Source organism: Cladophialophora bantiana, assembly GCF_000835475.1.
Source record: "Cladophialophora bantiana CBS 173.52 unplaced genomic scaffold supercont1.1, whole genome shotgun sequence".
Taxonomy (NCBI): Eukaryota; Fungi; Ascomycota; class Eurotiomycetes; order Chaetothyriales; family Herpotrichiellaceae; genus Cladophialophora; species Cladophialophora bantiana.
Window position 1 is genome coordinate 956,496 of NW_015971575.1, and position 18,584 is coordinate 975,079.

The 18,584-nt window shown below is 52.9% G+C and overlaps 8 protein-coding genes across 8 annotated transcripts; 3 read left to right on the plus strand and 5 right to left on the minus strand.

Annotated features, from left to right (window-relative positions):
• Window positions 1-3,446: 3,446 nt before the first annotated feature.
• On the plus strand, window positions 3,447-5,317 carry Z519_00342 (uncharacterized protein; the record flags this gene model as incomplete). The annotated part of the gene is made up of 3 exons (XM_016758101.1): window positions 3,447-4,029; window positions 4,091-4,659; window positions 4,712-5,317. 3 exons carry the CDS (start codon window positions 3,447-3,449, stop codon window positions 5,315-5,317), a joined length of 1,758 nt encoding a protein of 585 aa, XP_016625350.1.
• A 409-nt stretch (window positions 5,318-5,726) lies between these two features.
• Window positions 5,727-6,295, minus strand: Z519_00343 (uncharacterized protein; the record flags this gene model as incomplete). The annotated part of the gene is made up of 2 exons (XM_016758102.1): window positions 5,727-5,846; window positions 5,930-6,295. The coding sequence occupies 2 exons, from the start codon at window positions 6,293-6,295 to the stop codon at window positions 5,727-5,729; spliced, it is 486 nt and encodes a 161-aa protein (XP_016625351.1).
• A 422-nt stretch (window positions 6,296-6,717) lies between these two features.
• Z519_00344 (uncharacterized protein) lies at window positions 6,718-7,635 on the minus strand (the record flags this gene model as incomplete). Its single annotated transcript, XM_016758103.1, has 1 exon — window positions 6,718-7,635. One exon carries the CDS (start codon window positions 7,633-7,635, stop codon window positions 6,718-6,720), a length of 918 nt encoding a protein of 305 aa, XP_016625352.1.
• Window positions 7,636-8,285: 650 nt separating this feature from the next.
• Window positions 8,286-9,572, plus strand: Z519_00345 (uncharacterized protein; the record flags this gene model as incomplete). Its single annotated transcript, XM_016758104.1, has 1 exon — window positions 8,286-9,572. One exon carries the CDS (start codon window positions 8,286-8,288, stop codon window positions 9,570-9,572), a length of 1,287 nt encoding a protein of 428 aa, XP_016625353.1.
• Window positions 9,573-10,728: 1,156 nt separating this feature from the next.
• Z519_00346 (uncharacterized protein) lies at window positions 10,729-11,907 on the minus strand (the record flags this gene model as incomplete). Its single annotated transcript, XM_016758105.1, has 1 exon — window positions 10,729-11,907. The coding sequence occupies one exon, from the start codon at window positions 11,905-11,907 to the stop codon at window positions 10,729-10,731; it is 1,179 nt and encodes a 392-aa protein (XP_016625354.1).
• Window positions 11,908-12,703: 796 nt separating this feature from the next.
• On the minus strand, window positions 12,704-13,954 carry Z519_00347 (uncharacterized protein; the record flags this gene model as incomplete). Its single annotated transcript, XM_016758106.1, has 1 exon — window positions 12,704-13,954. One exon carries the CDS (start codon window positions 13,952-13,954, stop codon window positions 12,704-12,706), a length of 1,251 nt encoding a protein of 416 aa, XP_016625355.1.
• A 577-nt stretch (window positions 13,955-14,531) lies between these two features.
• On the plus strand, window positions 14,532-16,148 carry Z519_00348 (uncharacterized protein; the record flags this gene model as incomplete). The annotated part of the gene is made up of 1 exon (XM_016758107.1): window positions 14,532-16,148. One exon carries the CDS (start codon window positions 14,532-14,534, stop codon window positions 16,146-16,148), a length of 1,617 nt encoding a protein of 538 aa, XP_016625356.1.
• Window positions 16,149-16,832: 684 nt separating this feature from the next.
• Z519_00349 (uncharacterized protein) lies at window positions 16,833-18,584 on the minus strand (the record flags this gene model as incomplete). Its single annotated transcript, XM_016758108.1, has 1 exon — window positions 16,833-18,584. One exon carries the CDS (start codon window positions 18,582-18,584, stop codon window positions 16,833-16,835), a length of 1,752 nt encoding a protein of 583 aa, XP_016625357.1.

An 18,584-nucleotide genomic window follows, 5' to 3' on the forward strand; every position in this document is an offset into this window, starting at 1 on the left:
CCTACCTTGAAAAATTGGTTCAACGCGGTTCGATCTGGGACAGGCCCTATGCACGGGGACAACGGTGCAAGGTTGACTAGCTCAAGTCTTCTAGACCAGTCGGAAAGCTGCCACGGTGTCAGAAAAGGCCCGAGGGAGAGGTGTCTCAGTTACCTCCTCGCCAATCGATATATGGCACTGCGGTTCTAATTATGGCATAGGTAGGTAGGGGCAAACGAAGAGATGGCAATGAGCGTCACAATGACGACTTCCAGAGCTGTTCCTGTCCTAATTTTGCGTATTTGGCCATCCGAGACAAGGAGAAATGATTTTCGGGCAGCACAGAAGTGTTGGTAAGCCGTATTGGACACGTCTTTGCGTTGTTGGGGCGATCAGCGGATCAAGGCCAGAAAGTAGAAGTGATAGCCGCAGACGACCAGGACGATCAATGATGAGGTTGGAACAAAGGCGTTTGTGGTGCCAAGGCCGTGACGCAAGTTCGGTTCCACGCTCAATAGATTTTCCGCTCCGGATCTCGCGATACCTTCTTCAGTATCTCGAGCAGATGGGATTTCTTCAACAATTGCATCTTTTCCCGTCTCCATAATTTTTTTTTTCCTTCAGGGGTCAAAGCAAGACCCTGATCCGGAATCCTGGAGAACGAAGCCGCTCAGCCACAACCAAGGGCCCAGCCACTCACTCGGAACACGCATCCTCGGATCTTTTCTTGTTGACACAAGAGAAGTTCGTTAGGAGTGCTGTTCCCGCCACACGATCGACATCTGCCGTGCGAGACGTCGTTGTTGCCACCCAACACTGGACCCGCAAGGACCGTTGAAATGGCCAGCCACGAACTCGGGTCAGAAGCATTTGCTGATTGACACGGGACGGACTGCGCAAGGTGATGATCAATTTTGGAACTTGAGCGTTCCTGCATCGTTCTAACAATAGCAGGCCTCACTGTGCATGTTGATCGTTTCCAGATGATGCCATCCTTCATGTCATACTGCGGTTTCAGACAATGTGCGCAACTATTCAGAAGGAGAATTTTGTCAGCAGTCTAAGAGCTATGGAATATCCCTGCGACGAGCCTTCTAGGAGGTGGCCCATCTTTACCCACGAGAATGACTCCCAGTTCAATACCGCCTCTCTCTGCGCCCAGAGATGGAAAAGTTTTCCTTGGACAGCGGGGCGTGTGCCACTGTAATGGAGAGTATCCCTACAACTTCGTAGCCGATCGTATGAGCGCCAGAGGGAAGCACCTTGTACGATTTGCAGAGGCAGCAATTCTCGCGTTAAGTTCTGTGAGGAGGACAACAAGACGTAAGATAAAGCTTTGCTGCGGTGCTGCTTCGATAACGAAAACCGTGTTCTATCAGGATATGACGTTTTGTCACAACTGGTGCCATTGTGAGTTTGCAGCAGAACGCTGCGCTTCTCGTCAGGTCCACTTCGTCCTTTCTGGTGCGGATCCAGATCGCCGCAGAAGCCGAACAGTGGAGCAAAAGAGTAACAGCATCGGAAACGTGGCTTGCTTTTCTTTTCCTTTGGCGGTCCAGAACATGGCAACAAGCTCCAATCCAAGTTTTACTCGCGCCCCCCTAAGCCCCCGACCTCCACAACTCGACAGTTACCAGCACCACCTGGGTGTCAGCTGAAAGTTGCAGTGCAAAACTGCATCTGCTGACGGGAACCGATGTTGGCCCTTGGCTAGAACGTCCTAGCTGTACTAGACATGCAAGGCCGCTGCCTTTCCGTCTGGCGTCGCCCCGTTCTGATGGGCACGCAGTCACTACAGCAAACAGGCTTCGCACTATTAAGTGGGACGGTACCCGGGGTTTTGTCCCTATTGCAATAAGCGATGGACAGGCGACTCACCTATCGAGCGAATTAGGCCACGAGGCATCCCTTCTCCGACTCTACAACCCCTGTTGCACGTTGCCACACTTCTGACTAGGGCGTCGTGGCTCAGCGGATCCTTGGCGGATACCTGTGTACTCGCTAGTATTTTCCAGTCCTTTCTTTCCAGCTCCTTTTTGCCTGGCAATCCCCTGATCCAATGTCGAGGAATGCGAACGAGGTACAGGGAAAATTCCATTTGGATCGCCCAAGGTTGTCGCAGTCCTGGCTTCCAAAATGAGAGGGAGGGAACAAGCACAGCCCAACGACTTTTTCCAATCGATCCACATGTTATCGCTGGGCAAATGGTGCGAGAGGACTGCTTCCAGCCCTGCGGACCTCACATGTTGGACTGTTCTGTTTACGACCCCAGCTAGGGTGCGATTCTCGGGTGACAATTCTGGAAGGAGCAGTCTTCAGCCACTTTTAATCCAACGGTAAGTTGCTCCCTGGGCCCAGATCAACCGCCTTTCGCCAGGACTGGTTGTCGCGCGTTACCGCCGTCTCGTTCTATATCCACACTTGTCCGTTTACTGTTTACTGGTATCCCAGTATCGCATATCTGATCCGAACCAATACGCGCGCTTGACTTTGACTGTTCCGTCCACCGTTGACAAGCAGGGAATGCGCCGCCCGTCCTTTCGCTCCGGGTAAAATCTCCCTGGATATCCTCTCTTGTGAAGAACTATCGATCCTCGGCATCCTCACAGTCTCGGATATTGCGATATTGTTGGTGTCTTTCCCAGTCCTACTCATCTACGCCCAGGACAAGGGCTCTATCCTCGCTACCCCAATCATACTTTGGCCTGCTCGCTTGGCCACCAGCTTCGGGTGGACCCCGAAGCCGTTGTCGAATTTTACTTGCTATGTGATAAAGGCTTGAGTAGAATGTGCGTCGCTATGGCTCCCCCCCCAAGTCACTAACATCCATGCCGCTCAGGTCAGATATGAGACACGGTTGGATATGAGTCCCCTTCTCACCAAAGCTCATCTTTTGCGAACAAACATCAAACCAATAGTCCTGACTCGTCTTTTCCCCCTAGCCCTGTGAAACATCCACGAGAACCCTTGTCGAGCACGCTCATTTCCAAATTTGGCGCCGAGTTGGCTGTTTCATTTCCTTTCTCGAGCAGACGAACGGGAGAAAGAGATTCTCAACAGAATCCCATTTAACGACCAACGAGATCATTCGGATCCCTCCTGATCCGTGCTCAGCCTCCTGCTCAGTTCGAGCAAGATCGACTTCACTTCTATCTTTGGTTTACCTATTTGAGGTACTTACTTTTGACGCTTAATTCGTTGTGTCTCATCATCAAGGCAATATGGACTGACCGATGGCTGTCTTTTGGCTACAGCATTACTATACACTTCCTATTATATTTGAGGATTTCGGCATGGGCGAAGACCCTCCGCTTAGACACAATCCCGGATTGCATGACAACGACGAGCATCTATCAAAAGGCTTGTAAATGTCCCAGTTGTAGCGGTTGACCGGACTAATATTTGCAGAACGGCCACCACAAACTTCTGTATCCGTTCCGAGCGCCCCTTCGGGACAGCCTGCGAATATGGAGTTTGAACCGTATCCTCAACAGCAGTTTCCCATGGGAAATTTTGCGAGCCCCGCGGCGCTCGATATGTCGGCTGTCACAGCTGCATTGCCAGAGTACCCAATGCGCCAGTTCCAGCAATCGCCATATACGCTGCCTTATCAACAACACTCTGCTGCCACCAACCCATCGATGATGTATCAGTATCACCAAGGCACGCAGTTTGGCGGTCAGAGCGCCACTCATATCAACCCTTCATTTACGCAGCAGTACCCGTCGCAATATGGGCAAGGCGCGCCGTCACGGCAGCAGCAGCAAGGAGCGGCCTATCCACACTTCGTCGGCAATCCAGGAGGCCCAGGTGGTCCTCAACCGTACCCAAATCAAACATTCGTGGTACAGCAGCCGATGATACATAATGCCAATGCAGCTACTCAGCCTCTTCAGCATCCTCAGTTTGCACAGGCCCGTGGGACTGCAGCTTACGTTGCGCCCTACGGCTCCCGAGTGGCAACTGCCTATCCACTACCACAACTGCGACTCGACAACAGCCTAGCACAAACCCAGACACTGAACTTTTATCCACAGCCAAATTCTCAAGGTATGGGACACCCTGCAGTTCTGGGAAGTCCGTGGGTGACTGACGCTTCTGACCTACGCAGCCGTGAGGAGATCTAGCTCCACTTCGTCTCTGCAAACATCGGTGCTCAGAGGGCCACCGAGGAAACCTAAGCAATCTGGCCATGCTCTTTGGGTCGGCAACTTGCCGCCTGCGACACATATAATTGACCTTAAAGATCATTTCTCGAGAGATGCGACGGACGACATAGAAAGTGTCTTCCTGATCTCGAAGAGCAACTGTGCCTTTGTGAACTATAAGACCGAGGCTAGTTGCGCAGCTGCCATGGCTCGCTTCCACGACTCTAGGTTCCAGGGAGTGCGACTGGTTTGCAGGTTACGACGTGGGAGCTCTTCGACGGCAACACCAACACAAGGTGTGGCGCAACAGCCAACCGCGCCCACCGACGCCGGGAACGAGGTGGATGGAGTTGGCAAAGAAGCAGCTGTGGTTGATGAGACAATACCAGCAGAACCAGAACCCATCGACAAGGTGAAGGAGAGGTTCTTCGTGGTGAAAAGCTTGACCGTTGAGGATCTGGAACGCAGCGTCGTTAGCGGAATATGGGCAACACAGGCCCACAACGAGGCCGCATTGAACAATGCCTATCAAGTGAGCATGCAGTCCATTATCCGAATTGATCTTGTTGCTGACAGATGTTAAGACCTCAGAGAATGTATACCTCATCTTTTCGGCAAACAAATCTGGCGAGTACTTTGGGTACGCTCGGATGGCGTCGGCGATTGGTGACGAAGCGGCCGCGAATACCGATTACCAACCTCGACCAGAGGCGCGAGAACCCAGTCCTGCGGACCTGCCACTGACCATACCAACACCGGCGACGACGACCGCCCCCAAAGGACGGATCATTGACGATTCGGCCAGAGGTACAATTTTCTGGGAGGCAGACATTGAGAGCAAAGAGAAAGAAGAGCAACATACGGACGATGACGCCGGAAATGTTTCTGGGGAAGGTTATGAATCAACCAGTCCCGCTACACCACAAACCTTTGGGAAACCATTCAAGATTCAGTGGATGTCCACCGACCGTCTACCGTTCTACAGGACACGAGGCCTTCGAAACTCTTTCAATGCAAACCGCGAAGTGAAGATTGCGCGAGACGGGACAGAGATTGAGCCTTCCGTTGGCCGAAAGCTGGTCAATATGTTTCATCGCCCTCCGATCCCATCTGTGAGCCCTGGGGCTACCCGACCACCACAACCTCATCAAGGACCTGGGGGTGGGTTCATGTACGGACGGAACTACTGATGTATTCTGTTATGACTTGTTCCGATGCGGGTTCGTCATTTTGATGTTTCATGTTTGTACGACGACATGATGCGACGACAAGAAAAGCCAGAGTAACGTCAAATCAGAGCAACAATACAGAGGCCGTTGACTGGGCATTCTGACACAGTCTCTTTTCCTCTCGCTCTTTTTCGTTGAGGAACAAAGCACACGATAGCCAAGCTTGGCAGGCCGAGCCTTCTTTCAATTCATTGTTCATTGTGGATGGGGTTCTGGTGACCGTTGTTGAGTTGAGGAAAGGCTGATTGAGAGGGAAAGGGGCAGACAATGTAGGGGGCTGTGGAGAAGACGCAGGAAGACGGACACATAATGTATGTATAAGTCTCTCGTTCACCGAGGTCGAGGATTGAGAGTGCTTCTGGATTGAGATTCATCGGCTGCCTGATGAGTCGAGTTCCTGGACCAATTCCACAAAGTCCTCATCACCTGCTGCGGCCAGCTTCTGAAACTCGTCCATGTTGGCTTTGAGCCACTCATCTTCTTCGCCCACCTTTGTCATTGCAGATTGAACATCAGCCAAAAGGGGTTGAGTGAGCGAAGAGAAGAAGAGAACGCAACGCACTCGTGACTCACTTTTGGCCTGGCGATACCGCACTCGACAGCCGTGGTCAAGGCGGCCATCACCCACACGGTCCTCAGTCCCAACTCACCTTCTTTGCCCACGACTTCCTCCCACACCCTGACAATGTCGCGACAGTGCTCGTCGTAGAGTTCCTTGGACCGCTGCTCGCCGGATCGGGTGCGCAGGATGACGCGGTTGTAGACGGCTCTCCGGCCGTTGCGGAAGACGACCTGCTTGCTAGAGTCCGTGTAGCGGACGTTGAGGAAGAAGCCGGGCGTCTTGAAGCGCGTCGCGTGCAGGTTCGTCAGCGCCTTTGCCAGGGCCGATTGCTGGTCTGGCGTCAGGGGCGTGACGTGCTCGACGTCGTAGAGAGGCATGTTGTTTAGTGATGGAGGATGATGATGGTGATCAGGACGGCTTTTGTTTCGGGTGCCTGCTCTCTCGCCGCTGAGGATAAGACAGGGAGAAGATAGGATCAAATGGGATGCAGAAATTCTCGTATTCAGTCCAGTACGTCAAGGTAGACAATAAGAGAGTCAGAACAGATGGACTTGATGTTCTGGGTTTTGCCGGTGAAAACGCCGACGGCGACCGGCATTCAGACATACATGGCCTTTGAATAGTAATACACATATAACTCGTACCATCAGATTTAGTCTGCGCCTCATGAACCAACTTTGCACCGCTCCCTTCCTGTACGCCTCCGGTGCTGTTGTTCTGCTTTATTGTGTCATGATCAATTGATTCGCCTGCCTATATCATCAACTCTGTGTACATGGTTGGGCGAAGTAATTGCCAATCATTTGATGGCATAGATCTGATATGAAGCCGCCCATTCATTGAAGTCCAACTTCCGACTAGGCTCCGCGTTCTTGGTGCAACATGGCTTGCGACCATTGTTCTCCACGCAGCAGGCGCTGTCTGTGTTCTTGTCACAACAGCTCTTCGACCCCGTCTCCTCCCTACAGCAAGACGCTGTGCCATCCGCGTCCTGGTAGACGTTCAAGTCTTTCTCGGTGTTGATGAAGGTAATGCTATCCTTTAGAAACCCAGCTTCCTCCATCCAACGCCGGTATTCGTCCACCAGGCTGGCGCCCGCCACGCAGCCAACCAGCAGCGCCGCGTCGCGACGTATATGGTTTGGCATGGGTTTCTTTGCGAGAAGGTCACTGATTGCAACTCTGCCACCAGGCTTCAAGAGCCGGTGGATTTCTTTGAAGACGGTAGGCTTGTCCTCGTCCGGAACCAGGTTGATGACGCAGTTACTGACCACCAGATCGACTGTAGAATCCTTCACGGGAATTTCCGTTATCGGTGCCTGGATGAACTCCACGAGACCCTCGGGCAAGTTCGCTTTGGCAGCGTTCTTCCTCGCCAACGCGATCATCGCCTCGCTTCTGTCAATCCCGTAAATCTTTCCGCTCGGGGAAGGATTTCCTTTCAGTATTTGCCTCGCGGCGATGAGACAGTCGAGCCCGCCTCCGGATCCGAGGTCAACCATATTTTCAGAGGGCTGGAGGTTTGCAGTCGCCAGAGGGTTTCCGCACGACAGACCAAGGTTCGTCCCGGTGGGGAGAGATGCTAGATCCTCAGCCGAGTATCCAAACGATGCTGCGATTTGGGTACTTTTGGAGGCCTGGGCGTCGCTCTCATCGGCCTGCGAGGCAACCTTGGAGTACCTGGTGTTGACCGTCTGATAAATTGTTGCGGCGTCCATGGTGACCCTTGCGGTGAAGCTTAACACGGAAGTTGAACAGAGGATACAAAGCAGAGTGATGCCGCCAACAGTTAGAATTCTCGGCAGTAGATATTGGATCTTACCAAGTACACTGCTCGATTCGAGGTGGTCATGCTCAGAATTATAGGCGTAGCGGTGTGTCACGGTCCCCCAGCTATTGGCTTGCAACTTGACGAAAAGCGCAGGCCGCTAGCACTCAGCAACTGAAGGAGCGAATACGAACGGAGTGAAGCGGCAAGGCAGACATTCAGAACCACGACCATGGTCAATGGTAGCACCTGAGGTGTTTTCGAGTGTTTACCGAATTGCCAATCGTGGAAGCGTCAAGCGACAAATCACGGGCCGCCGGTGACTGCTTCTTGGCGGCTGGGCGCTGCCCTTGTCATGACCAACGTGACGCAGAACATCGACTCGGTGCTACCGCCACTATTGACAATCACCTCCCTCTGCCCCCCTCTGCCCCCTCCAACCAACTGCCATCACCAACGAGCGAGTCCACGTATCTTCGAGCTTATCTCCTAAAAAGGAAGTTTCTCTCTCGTTCATTTGTCAGCTGACCAGCGCCCGCTGCTTCTGGAGTCTCGTCGTGCATTTCTACCTGATGAGCGGAAGCCCCCGGCCAACGAATCATGAACATCAACGACTTGGTACTTACAGACCGAACCGTGATGAGCACACAAGAATCAACATCTCGGCAGAACCGGGACTCTCCATCCTTCTCAATGACTTCGCCCCGACCGCTAGCCCCGAAAGATGCCTCACCAATAAAACGCAACACGATCAACCAAAGGCGCTGTCGTGCCCGACGCCAGGATTATATTGAGGACCTAAAGCGCCGGCTACGTACTTACGAGACTCAAGCCATCCAAGCCACTGCGGAGGTCCAGGCAGCAGCCCGAAATGTCGCCGACGAGAACCATGCCTTGAAAGAGGAAGTCAAGGCTTTGAGGAAGCAGAATGAGGCGTTGCAGACGTCCTGGGAGGAGCGTTTCAGAAGCCTGACGCAGAAAGCCTCCGAGGACGACCGTGTCTTGAGAGAGGAAGTCAAGGTTTTGAGAGAGCAGAATAAGCTGTTGCAAAGGTCTTGTTCTCAACTCTATCGGAGTGCGACGCGGAACCAGGATAAGGTGGAAGGCCGTATTGTCGCTGATAGACAACAGAAACAGAGACAGCCCGGAGCAAGAAAGAGCCGGGTGTTTGACGGCAAGGCATTTGAGAAGGGCATTCCTTTCACGGTGTTGCCAGCACCACCGCATCAAGATTATGAGACGCACGCGAGGCCTCCCAGTACTAAAATCCCCGGTTCGATGACAACCAGGTTTCGGATTCCAGTGCGACACATGCCCGGACCGCCTCCGAACAGTCTCAAGTCTCATGATGTTGCATGTACAGATGACCATGCTCAAGAAGACGACATCCTGGCTCCACCCGTTGAAGCAGATGGCACTTCCACCCTCGTACCGTCCCCTCCGTTTTCGAATTTCGCCACCTCAGATCCTGACGACCTAGCTTCAACACCTCATCCTCCCTATTCACCTCCATCTCCAGCCATCTCTCCCTTCCAGTCCAAGTCAAGACTCTGCAGGCCGGCCAGCACGGCGAACAGCACGCCCTGCCTCGAAGCTGCTCTCATCATCGCCGGTATGCGGGGCGTCCCCTCCCACGATATTACAGTGGAGACAGAAATTCTCCCTGAACTTGGTTGCCATGGCCCTCTCTCGCGGCCGAAATGTATATCTCCCAAAGACTGCAGGACACACGGGCCCGGTCACAGACAAAGCCAGCGTGGGTTCGAAGGTACCGACACCATTAGCCAGGGTTTGAGTGTGGGTGATGGAAGCGAAGGAGAAATGGGACCCTCTATCTGTGCGGTCGATAATGGGAAATTATTTGGGATTCTGGCGCGGGAAGGGTAAAAACAAAAGAAAAAAGTGGAGAGAACGGACGTCTCGGAGGAGATTTTTTCCTCTTCTTTTTCTACTACAGATATGGATGTTACAGTATATGACCAGAGACGGCGCAATGATCTATGACCCCTCAAAAGGAACAAGTAACAGAAAAGGGATTGAAACAGAGAAGCATACGAGACGAATACAAAGGAAACAGAAAAGGGAGAATCGTTTTTTCTCTCTCAGTGCGCATTGCAGCACCGGAAAGAATTTCGGCAATTAAATTAGTATTGTACTTTCTCGAGCCGATCTAATTTGATCTGAACTTGTGTAGGTAACGATGTACGTAGAGAAGGACAAGGAGAAGGAAAACAGGAATTAACGAAATGGATATGTTCGGAGATAGGATATGCAGATGCAGGTAGGTACCTGGGCAGAGAGAGTATGCCGAACGGCCTGTTGAATACCTACCCACATCCTAAATACCTATAGGCCTATCTATGTTCATGCGCAGATGTATACATGTAACATAGCATTGTAGCGTATATCCAACCAACACTGTCAACGTACTCTAGGTACACTATACCGTGCACAGGAGTACCTGCAAATATGCCAGAGAGGGCTAATATCCACATCTTACATCTTACATCAGGACATGGGTTCCATATGTTTCGGGCACCGACGACCATGCTATAATATCTTCTAGTTCGCGAGTTAAGTATCTGGGCAATCGAATCCGTTTTGTCCCCTTGTAGCCATCTATGTACGTATATGGGCATTTCATATGGACGTATGTACGGAGTAGTTCTCCTTTTCTGTTTCAGCCTCGCCTCCTCGGCCTCAATTTACCTCAAAACTACCTAGTACCGAGGCATTGCCATGCATTAGAGCTGGCCACTCCAGCGGCGTCGCGGGGCTCAGCTCAATACGGGAGGAAATGTGACGAGCCCTTCTCGGATCAAGTCAGATGAAACGGCAAGTGTCTTGTTGTTGTGCGATAAACTGTATCGGGTCGCTTTCATTCTCTGGGGGTATCGTTTGATTCATGCCTCTCATCAGATCTACAGCCTTGCTAGGGCCATTGATTTGCATTTTTGAGGCTAGTTGTACACACATGATCCGGCATCCACCCTTTACATGATTAACTGCCGCGGTCTAAGGAAATTTTCATAACGACCGCTCACTAAGCCCATTTCCCAAGCAATGCCATAAGTCCTGCACCAAGACACATGGTAACAAAAGCCGCCATGACTGTGCGGATACTCGCTCTGCGCATTGAGATGCTGAACATGAACTCGTGAGCCATCAGTTCCACCAGCCCCGTGTAGATCAGGATGCCGGCGGACATCGAATCAAAGACGCCATTGACGATGAGTGTCGTCTGGGAATTAGGAGGATAGCTCTTCCTTACTCCCAAGCCGATGGCAATTGCCAGAGGAGTACTGAGGCCATAGGACAACGCTAAGACGTAGGGGGTCCATCGTCGGTCTTTCGGCCACGGCGTTACGGCGAGCCGGGATCCCAACCCGAGGCCCTCAAAGGTCTGGTGAAAAATAATGACGATGAAAAGCGTGTCAAACTCGCTGCCGGCCACAGCAAGCGTCAGACCAATGAAGACGCTGTGGAAGATGATTCCGAATTCGAGGATGAAAATGGCCGTCATCTGCGCTTTGTAGTCTTCGAGGCTGAACGGGTTGGCGGCCTCCTCGATTTCGCTGTGTTCACGAGCATGGCCCATGTGATCTTCTCCAGGCACATGTGTACTTTGAGAGCGCGACAGCCGCGTGGATAGAGGCAGGCTCACCGAGTGGGGACTGTCTTTGTAAGGCGATGAACCTGGTGCGGGAGTCATTTCCGTGTCGGTTGTCGACCTCTCCAGGTCGACCGCGTGTGAATGAGAATGAGCACGTGCATGAGCATGCCCATCTCCATGATCGTGATTATGTGCTCCACCAAAATTCCCATATCTCATGACCATCAATTCAACGAAAAATAAAACAAATATGGTCATCAGGACGATACCCTCGGCCCAGTCGTATTCTGTTATGGGCCCGGTAAGACATGGATCTGTTAACGCATCGGTCGCAGGAGCTAGGAGGTGGATGAAGGCGGTAGCGATAATGACACCAGATCCAAAGTACTTGCAGATGAAGAACACAGGCTCTGGCACTTTTAGTCCTCGGTGCCGGTTTGCAAAGATGGGAAAGGCGGCGCCTATCGACGAGGTGATCCATATTATGAAGAGGGCGGCAACTCGTAAGCCGATGCGGCCATCATAGTCGTTGCCTGTATCACAAGCTGGAGTCGCTCCAGAATCATCTTGCCGAACCATCAGATGAACGAAGGACTCGAGGTTGGACATTTCGGCGCAAATAGCGAGCGGAAACGGCTAGCAGCAGGTTGCGACAATATGGCCTAAAGGGGTGAAGCTGCCGGGGAGCTGTACAAGGTGTGCAATGTGTGGTTGGAGTGATCTATTTCGATGATACGTGAGCGAGGCGTGGGTTGGTGCTTTCCGAGAAGCTGAAATCCTTACATGCGAAGTCGTCTTTCAGAAGATACGAGCAGGGTTTGAGGCCTGACTCCACCGGATCCAGATCTTCGAGAGAGAAGGGTCGAGAGCAAGATTAACGAGGCGGAACAGATGGCTTTCACGAGATACAGACTGCTAGCAGGGGTTCTTTTTTTTTTATTATTCAGAGAGGCAGCTCTCAGTTCTCAGATCTTCCACCCGCTCCACCGAGAGGGGAGGAAGGAGGCAGTCGCAGTCCAGTTCCTAGTCAGTGCAACCACCAAACCCACCAAAACCACCTTGTGCCTGTGACAAAGCAGAGAAGCAGCAGCAAAAGTGAGGACCTTAAAGGTGAGGACAATGGAGGGCAGTTTATTGGACGAGGCTGCTGGCATGGCACCCCCACCCTCCCCACGCCAGCGTTGATTGGAAGTTGTGGAAATCGTCATCGGCAGGGGCGGCAGGTACCCGTCACCAGTTCGTCCCACTATCCAATCATCTCGACGCAGCTGACAAGGCTGTGCCTTGGCGCCCCTTGGCGTGCTACCATCTTAAGGTCCTCACTTTTCCTCAGCCTATTCCCTTCAAGCAGTGACTGCTATTCCCTTCTGTGATTTTACGTACCTATTTTACAAGTTTATCATCATCATAGTCCAAGAAGCACACCTGCTTCCCCAAATCCGCGCCTTGTCGATACAGAGCGTCCCCATCGAGGCACTGGTAGCAGCCCGTGATACACCAGCCATGCCATCAGTCCCACTGTCGCCATACCTGACGCCACAATCTCGAGATACACATCTCGCCGTCTCTGGAGACTCGCCAGCTGCAGCTGTTTCTCTCGGTGTCGTTCTCGACCTGATGTATGCGTGTTGCCGATCTCCGAGACCCCGTACCAAGATCCTATGAGTGGGATCGAGCTAATGCACCCCTCCACAACCGCGTGCACGACCTGTGGAAGACTGCTAGAAGCTGGTACTCGCCATGGTAAGGACAACTCGGACGGTTCAAGCCCATGCTTCCGTCCCAGGACCAAAGAGACATCGGGTGGCGGACCGAAGGCTTCCGCAGCCCGACTTATCACCCACTTGTGTAGAATGGCGTGTTTCCTCTGGAGAGACTCCCGCAGCCACCCATGCTCTAGTGCTGGCGTCTGCATCAACACCAGATAGCCGATCACCAGACAATCAGCGCTGCAGGCCTGGTCGCCCAGTAACCACTTCTTCTTCCCCAGCATTTCACTCAATGGTTCAAAGAAATCTTCTGTGACAGCGTCAAGTCGAAACCGGTTCTTTTGCTGGTGCCGGCCTAGTAGCCCCGTGACTGTTTGCCTGGGTTTTCTCAGAGATTTGGGAATATGCGCGGTCAAGCCTGTATCCGCTCTCTTCTCCTCCTCCGCCTGTGCACTATCCACATCTAGACTGTCCAGACCCAAATGTTCAGACCTCTTCTTCGCTTGTGCCCGCCATTGATGAGGTAAAGTCCAACTGTTTGGCCATGTCAAGACATCGCTGAGGGCTTGTCTCGTGCAATTAAGATAATTGTCGCTGCTCACATAGAGGCTGAGATCGAGCAGAGGTTGGCCACGTGAAGCGATGAAGGTTGAAAATGCCGCGCAGTCTGCTTGTTGCTGGGCATTGAGGCGTTTGTTTAGGTCTTGTTCGCCATTGGAGGTCTCTCGGAGATAGTCGACAATGTTGGTGAACCCAGCGACCCAAGTCTCGCCATCGTGTAACGCAGGGAGTTCTGCCAGAGGACTGACTCGAGCGTCGCTTGAGGGAATCAGCACCCAGCGGTCAAGCGGCAGACATTGGCGGAGGTAGAAGATTGTAGCTAGACATTGGGCATCGATAGAAGGAAGCTCGAACGCTGGGCCCCAGACATGGAGTTCAAACACCATCTTCGAGCCACATTTTCTGCGGTGGTTCAAAGCAAAAGCTCGACCCGCGTAAATCCTACCGTCGAATTGCAGACTGCCGTTTTGAGCTTAGTCTCTACGGTGGGTTGATCTTGACACGAAGTGCTGACTTTGGCCTGCTAGGCCGAACCTGTACAAAGCGCCGAGTACTGGGTACGGAGGCATATGTCCTGGCTAAACATGACCTCAACTAACTGTGCGATAACATTTACAACTAGCCCAGACACTCCTCTCAATACAAAATGAAACAGGTCGCATGGAGTCGATGAAATGGAGCACGTAGAGGAAACAGTAAGTCAGACGGCAAGGCTACCGCTTCATACAAGGTACATGGCCTTGAGTCTATGGGAGATGCGGGGAAAAGTTTCCGTCAGACAAAATCCGGCTGGAGCCTTGCTACTTGACTTTCCTTCCACTCAACATTCACCTCCCTTCCACTTTATCATCACGTCTTAATGACCCAGGACCAGAAGCAGCACCAGAACAGTCCGGTTGGAATTTGGCTCTAGATCACAACCATCGCGGAGAAAGAGGCAGCAGGTCCGAATCTCGCTGATGCATGAATCAACTTCGCTTAGGCCAGTGCCTGGGCACGGTCTCGTCAGCGTCCTTCAGGCGAAGTCATAATGAGAGCCTGGTCCACAGCCTCGGTCATCGCCGGAACATTACTTTCGCGTGGGCAAGGACGGAGCCAGAATCTCAACAGGATGTCGTCGCAGGAGATGGTGGCAGTGAAGGAAGAAAAGGATTGCCTCCATACATTGCCCATCAGGCCGGTGTGAATTGCCTTGCCATCGACACCAACGAGGGCCGGTATCTCTTTTCAGGAGGGGCAGATTCTTCCATCCGGCTGTGGGACCTCGAGGAGCACGAATCTTCATCGACTCCGTCAGCCTCGCCGAGTTCAATACTAACGAAATACATTCCGAAAGCGGCATTGTCGAAAAGCACTCCCAATGCCCACACGCACGCTCTCACCTCGATCTCAATCTACCCGTTCGACCCTACTCCTTCCACCCTCCTCACAACCTCCTATGACAAAACCCTCAAAGTCACGTCGGTAACCCCTTCCGCTCTTACGCCCATCCACACCTTTTCCCTCGACTTTCTCCCGTACACCCACTGCCTCTCCCCGCTGCCGGATTCGTCGCCCTTGATCGCCGTCGGAACAGCCCACCCGGCCATCCGGCTTCTCGATCTCCGCTCTGGCCTCTCCACGCACTCCCTGGCGGGCCCTAACGGTGCCGTATACAGTGTATGCTGGTCCCCGAAGCAGTCCCACATCCTCGCCTCCGGCTCTACCGATGGCCGCGTACTCTTCTACGACATCCGCCGAGCTAATGCCGCCTTTGCGTCCTTGGACGTCGACGACGTGATTGGCGTCATCGGTATATCTCCCACCACTGGCGCATTAGCACGTCGCGAGCTGTTAGATTTCAACGCCGTCGCGCACAACGGCCCCGTGACGAGCGTGCAGTGGTCTCCGATGGGCGACAAGGTCATCACCACGGGCCACGACCAGCGCATTCGTGTCTGGGACGCTGCTTCTGGTCGTAATGATCTAGTGCACTACGGTCCGAGGATCAGGAACGAAAGGCAAGGCGAACTGAAGCCTTTACTCTCTCCAAAGGGCTATCACGGCGTCGGGAAGGAGATGCTCTGGTGGCCCAACGACGACGGAAGGGGCATGGTGTTCCAGCACCACCTCCGAGAGGGCAACTTGGTCAGGACCCTCAAAACAGAAGGCATCCGGATTTCAGATGCACAGCGTGCGAGCGCAAAAAAGAGGGGCAGCAACAGAAAAGCTGGTCCGGCGGGCGGCAGCGGCGCCATGAGCCACAATGTCGCCCGATTGACGAGCGGAGGAAGAATCAACGCCATGGTATGGCGGATCAATGCGCCCGTGGGCGAAGGCGTGGAGATGTACACGGCGCACGGGGACGGGAGGATCTGTGCATGGATGCCTTCCCAGACATCGTACTACGAGGACGACCAGGATGATGCGAGGGAACGATCTGGGGCCACCGGGCCCGGTATCGGTAATACCGGCAACGTTGATGATGATCCCCCCCCTGCTCCGCTGTTGGACGAGGCCGAGCAAAAGAAGAAACGCAAGAGAGATCTCGTCGAGGACTTGATCTCGGGCTTGACGAAGAAGCCCATCACCTTCTCCTAGGTAAACTTTGAAGGAGGCCACAAAAAACAAAACAGAGCCTGCGCAAGAATCGGTCCGACAGCTAACAAAATCCCATGCCATTCGCTGGCTGGCCGGCCGCACTATATACAAACTAACTGAGTTTTGGTTCTCTGGAGTAGCCTGGGCTGGCTGTGACATGGTAGGCAGTCTGGTTCCGCCAGATCCATGTTGGGAAAAAAAATCAAAGGCAACACATACATAGGTTCCTACCTAGGTAGGGAGGTACACACTTGAAACGCCCGCTCGACCAGTCCTTTCATTTCCATACCCACTGTCATGATAGCATTCATAGGTACTGTACAATGGTTAACGGCTTGGGGGTATTTTTCTTGCAAGAAACTTAAAGCTGTGCAAATGCAAACCCTAACAGATTCTTCCTCGCCGTGGCGACCGTCTCGATACCCAATGGAGAAAGCCGAGCCCGAACGCCATCAACGCAATACAATAAACAGTACCGCAACTGTGTAAAGACTCTGGAGTGTCATTCGTTCGTCATTATCGCCTTGGGGTGGTTGGTCAGTAATTCGAAATGTATTTGCCTTGCTTTGCGCATGTCTTTTTTTTTTATCCACCTCTTGATATTTTTTGAAGTAAGCTTTATTCCTAGGCCATCAATACCGTCGACTCATAAGCGACGTCCCTTGACAAGGTGGCTGACTTGCGCTACCGCTTTGGAACGCTGAATTCATGCTTCGTCGCAATCTTGAACCTTGTGTTAATCCCGGCGACCATATCAGCGGTAGTTATGTGTCTTGAATTCATTCCTGCAACCATATCTGCGGGATTCAAGTGCCCCGTCTCAATTGACTGCTCCTTTGTCTGTCCTGCAACCGTCGTCGCCGCGATTGTAGTTCCATACGTGCGGAGTGGTCCGGGCGGCTGTGAAAGGTCTGGTGCCACCCCATACGGTCCCATCGAACCGATGCTATATGGGTCATAGGTCAGGCTCGCAGGCGAAATTTGTTGTCCATAAGCATGAGATGATGGAGCTGTTGATACGGGAGTCGGGACAAAGTTGCTGCCATCTCCCGGCCAGTTTTGGTTCATTTCCATTCTATAGAAGCTCGACATGCCCATATTTTGCGGGTAGAAGGGAACAGCCCTCGGTTCTGGCAGCTGACGAGGCGCTAGTTGTGGCGGTCCACCTCTTTGTTGGTGTTGAGCCATTTGGCCTTGGACTGGAGTCAATGAATCCGTCTGAGCTTGCTGGTGCGCGATTACCGATGGATTCTGCGTCAAATGCGTACGGAAAGGTTGAGATTGAGACTGGTTCGTCAAAGGCTTGTCCGAGAACAGTGGAGGTATCACTGACGTTTCCTGGGATTTGTTGATTGCTGCTGTAGAGCCAGCGGCTTTGGCCGCGCTGTCAGGATGAGACATGAGCGCCGCGCCTAGGTCTACAGTCTTGGTGGACATTTGCCCGTGATATTTCACCGATTCTTTCAACCCTGCATTGTCCGTGGCCTTTTCAAGAAATTCAACAATTGGCGACGAGAAGGGAGATCCGAAAAAAGAGTCGTTATCGTTCGACTGCCGTCGCTCACTGGGATTCTTATTTGGCTTGACTGAGTCTTCTGTGGCAGGCGTTGAGGGGGTCTCGGCCGCTGGAGTTTGTGTGTCGAACACAATTGAGGTCCCGGGTTTCAGCGACGGTATGGTCGACACAGATCGGGCCTGGGGTGGATTTGAAATTGTCGTCGGCGCGTTGGGCACTTCATTATGAGTGATTTGAGGACTAATCTCATTCACCGATTGGACCCCTGGAGATTGAGACATTCGATATTCCCGTTGTCTGCGGGCCCATCGCTCTCGGTTACCTAGAACCTCATTTTCTGCTCTCTTTCTGGCAATCAACTGCGCTATCAAGTTCGGGTGCGTCGCCAGTACGGGCGCTTCTCCTGGCTTAAGCGGAGGTTCCTCAACTGCAGTAGACATCGAAACCCTTCGATGCGGCGTCTGGGGGGACTGGGAACTGGATACTGTAATAGCGGATGTGGATTTTACGGGGAGTTGGGGGTGAGTATTTGACTGTCCTCCATCCTTTGACGGCGCCCTAGAAGAGTGGGCGGGTCGGGAATCATGCTGAGCCTCTGAGAAGGAGCGTTTAAGAGGAATGGACTTGGGCGTAGCGTATTGGCCTATACGAGGAGTAGCAGAGAATGACGAGGGAGAGTGAGAGGAGGATTGAGAATTTGGCCTGGCTCGTGACGGCGTGTTCGCGAGGGAAGGGGTGGGAGATGCCTGGGGTATCGCGGTAGACTTCGAGAGAGGATGGCTGTAGGAGCCCGTGCCAGAGGCCATTGTCGCGGCAAGGGAGCGTGAAAGGGTAGAGAAGTGATGTAGCGAGGCGGGGATCTCAAAGGACACGGGGTTCTGGGACATCGGTGGTGAGGGCCTGCCCTTGCGACGCGTCAT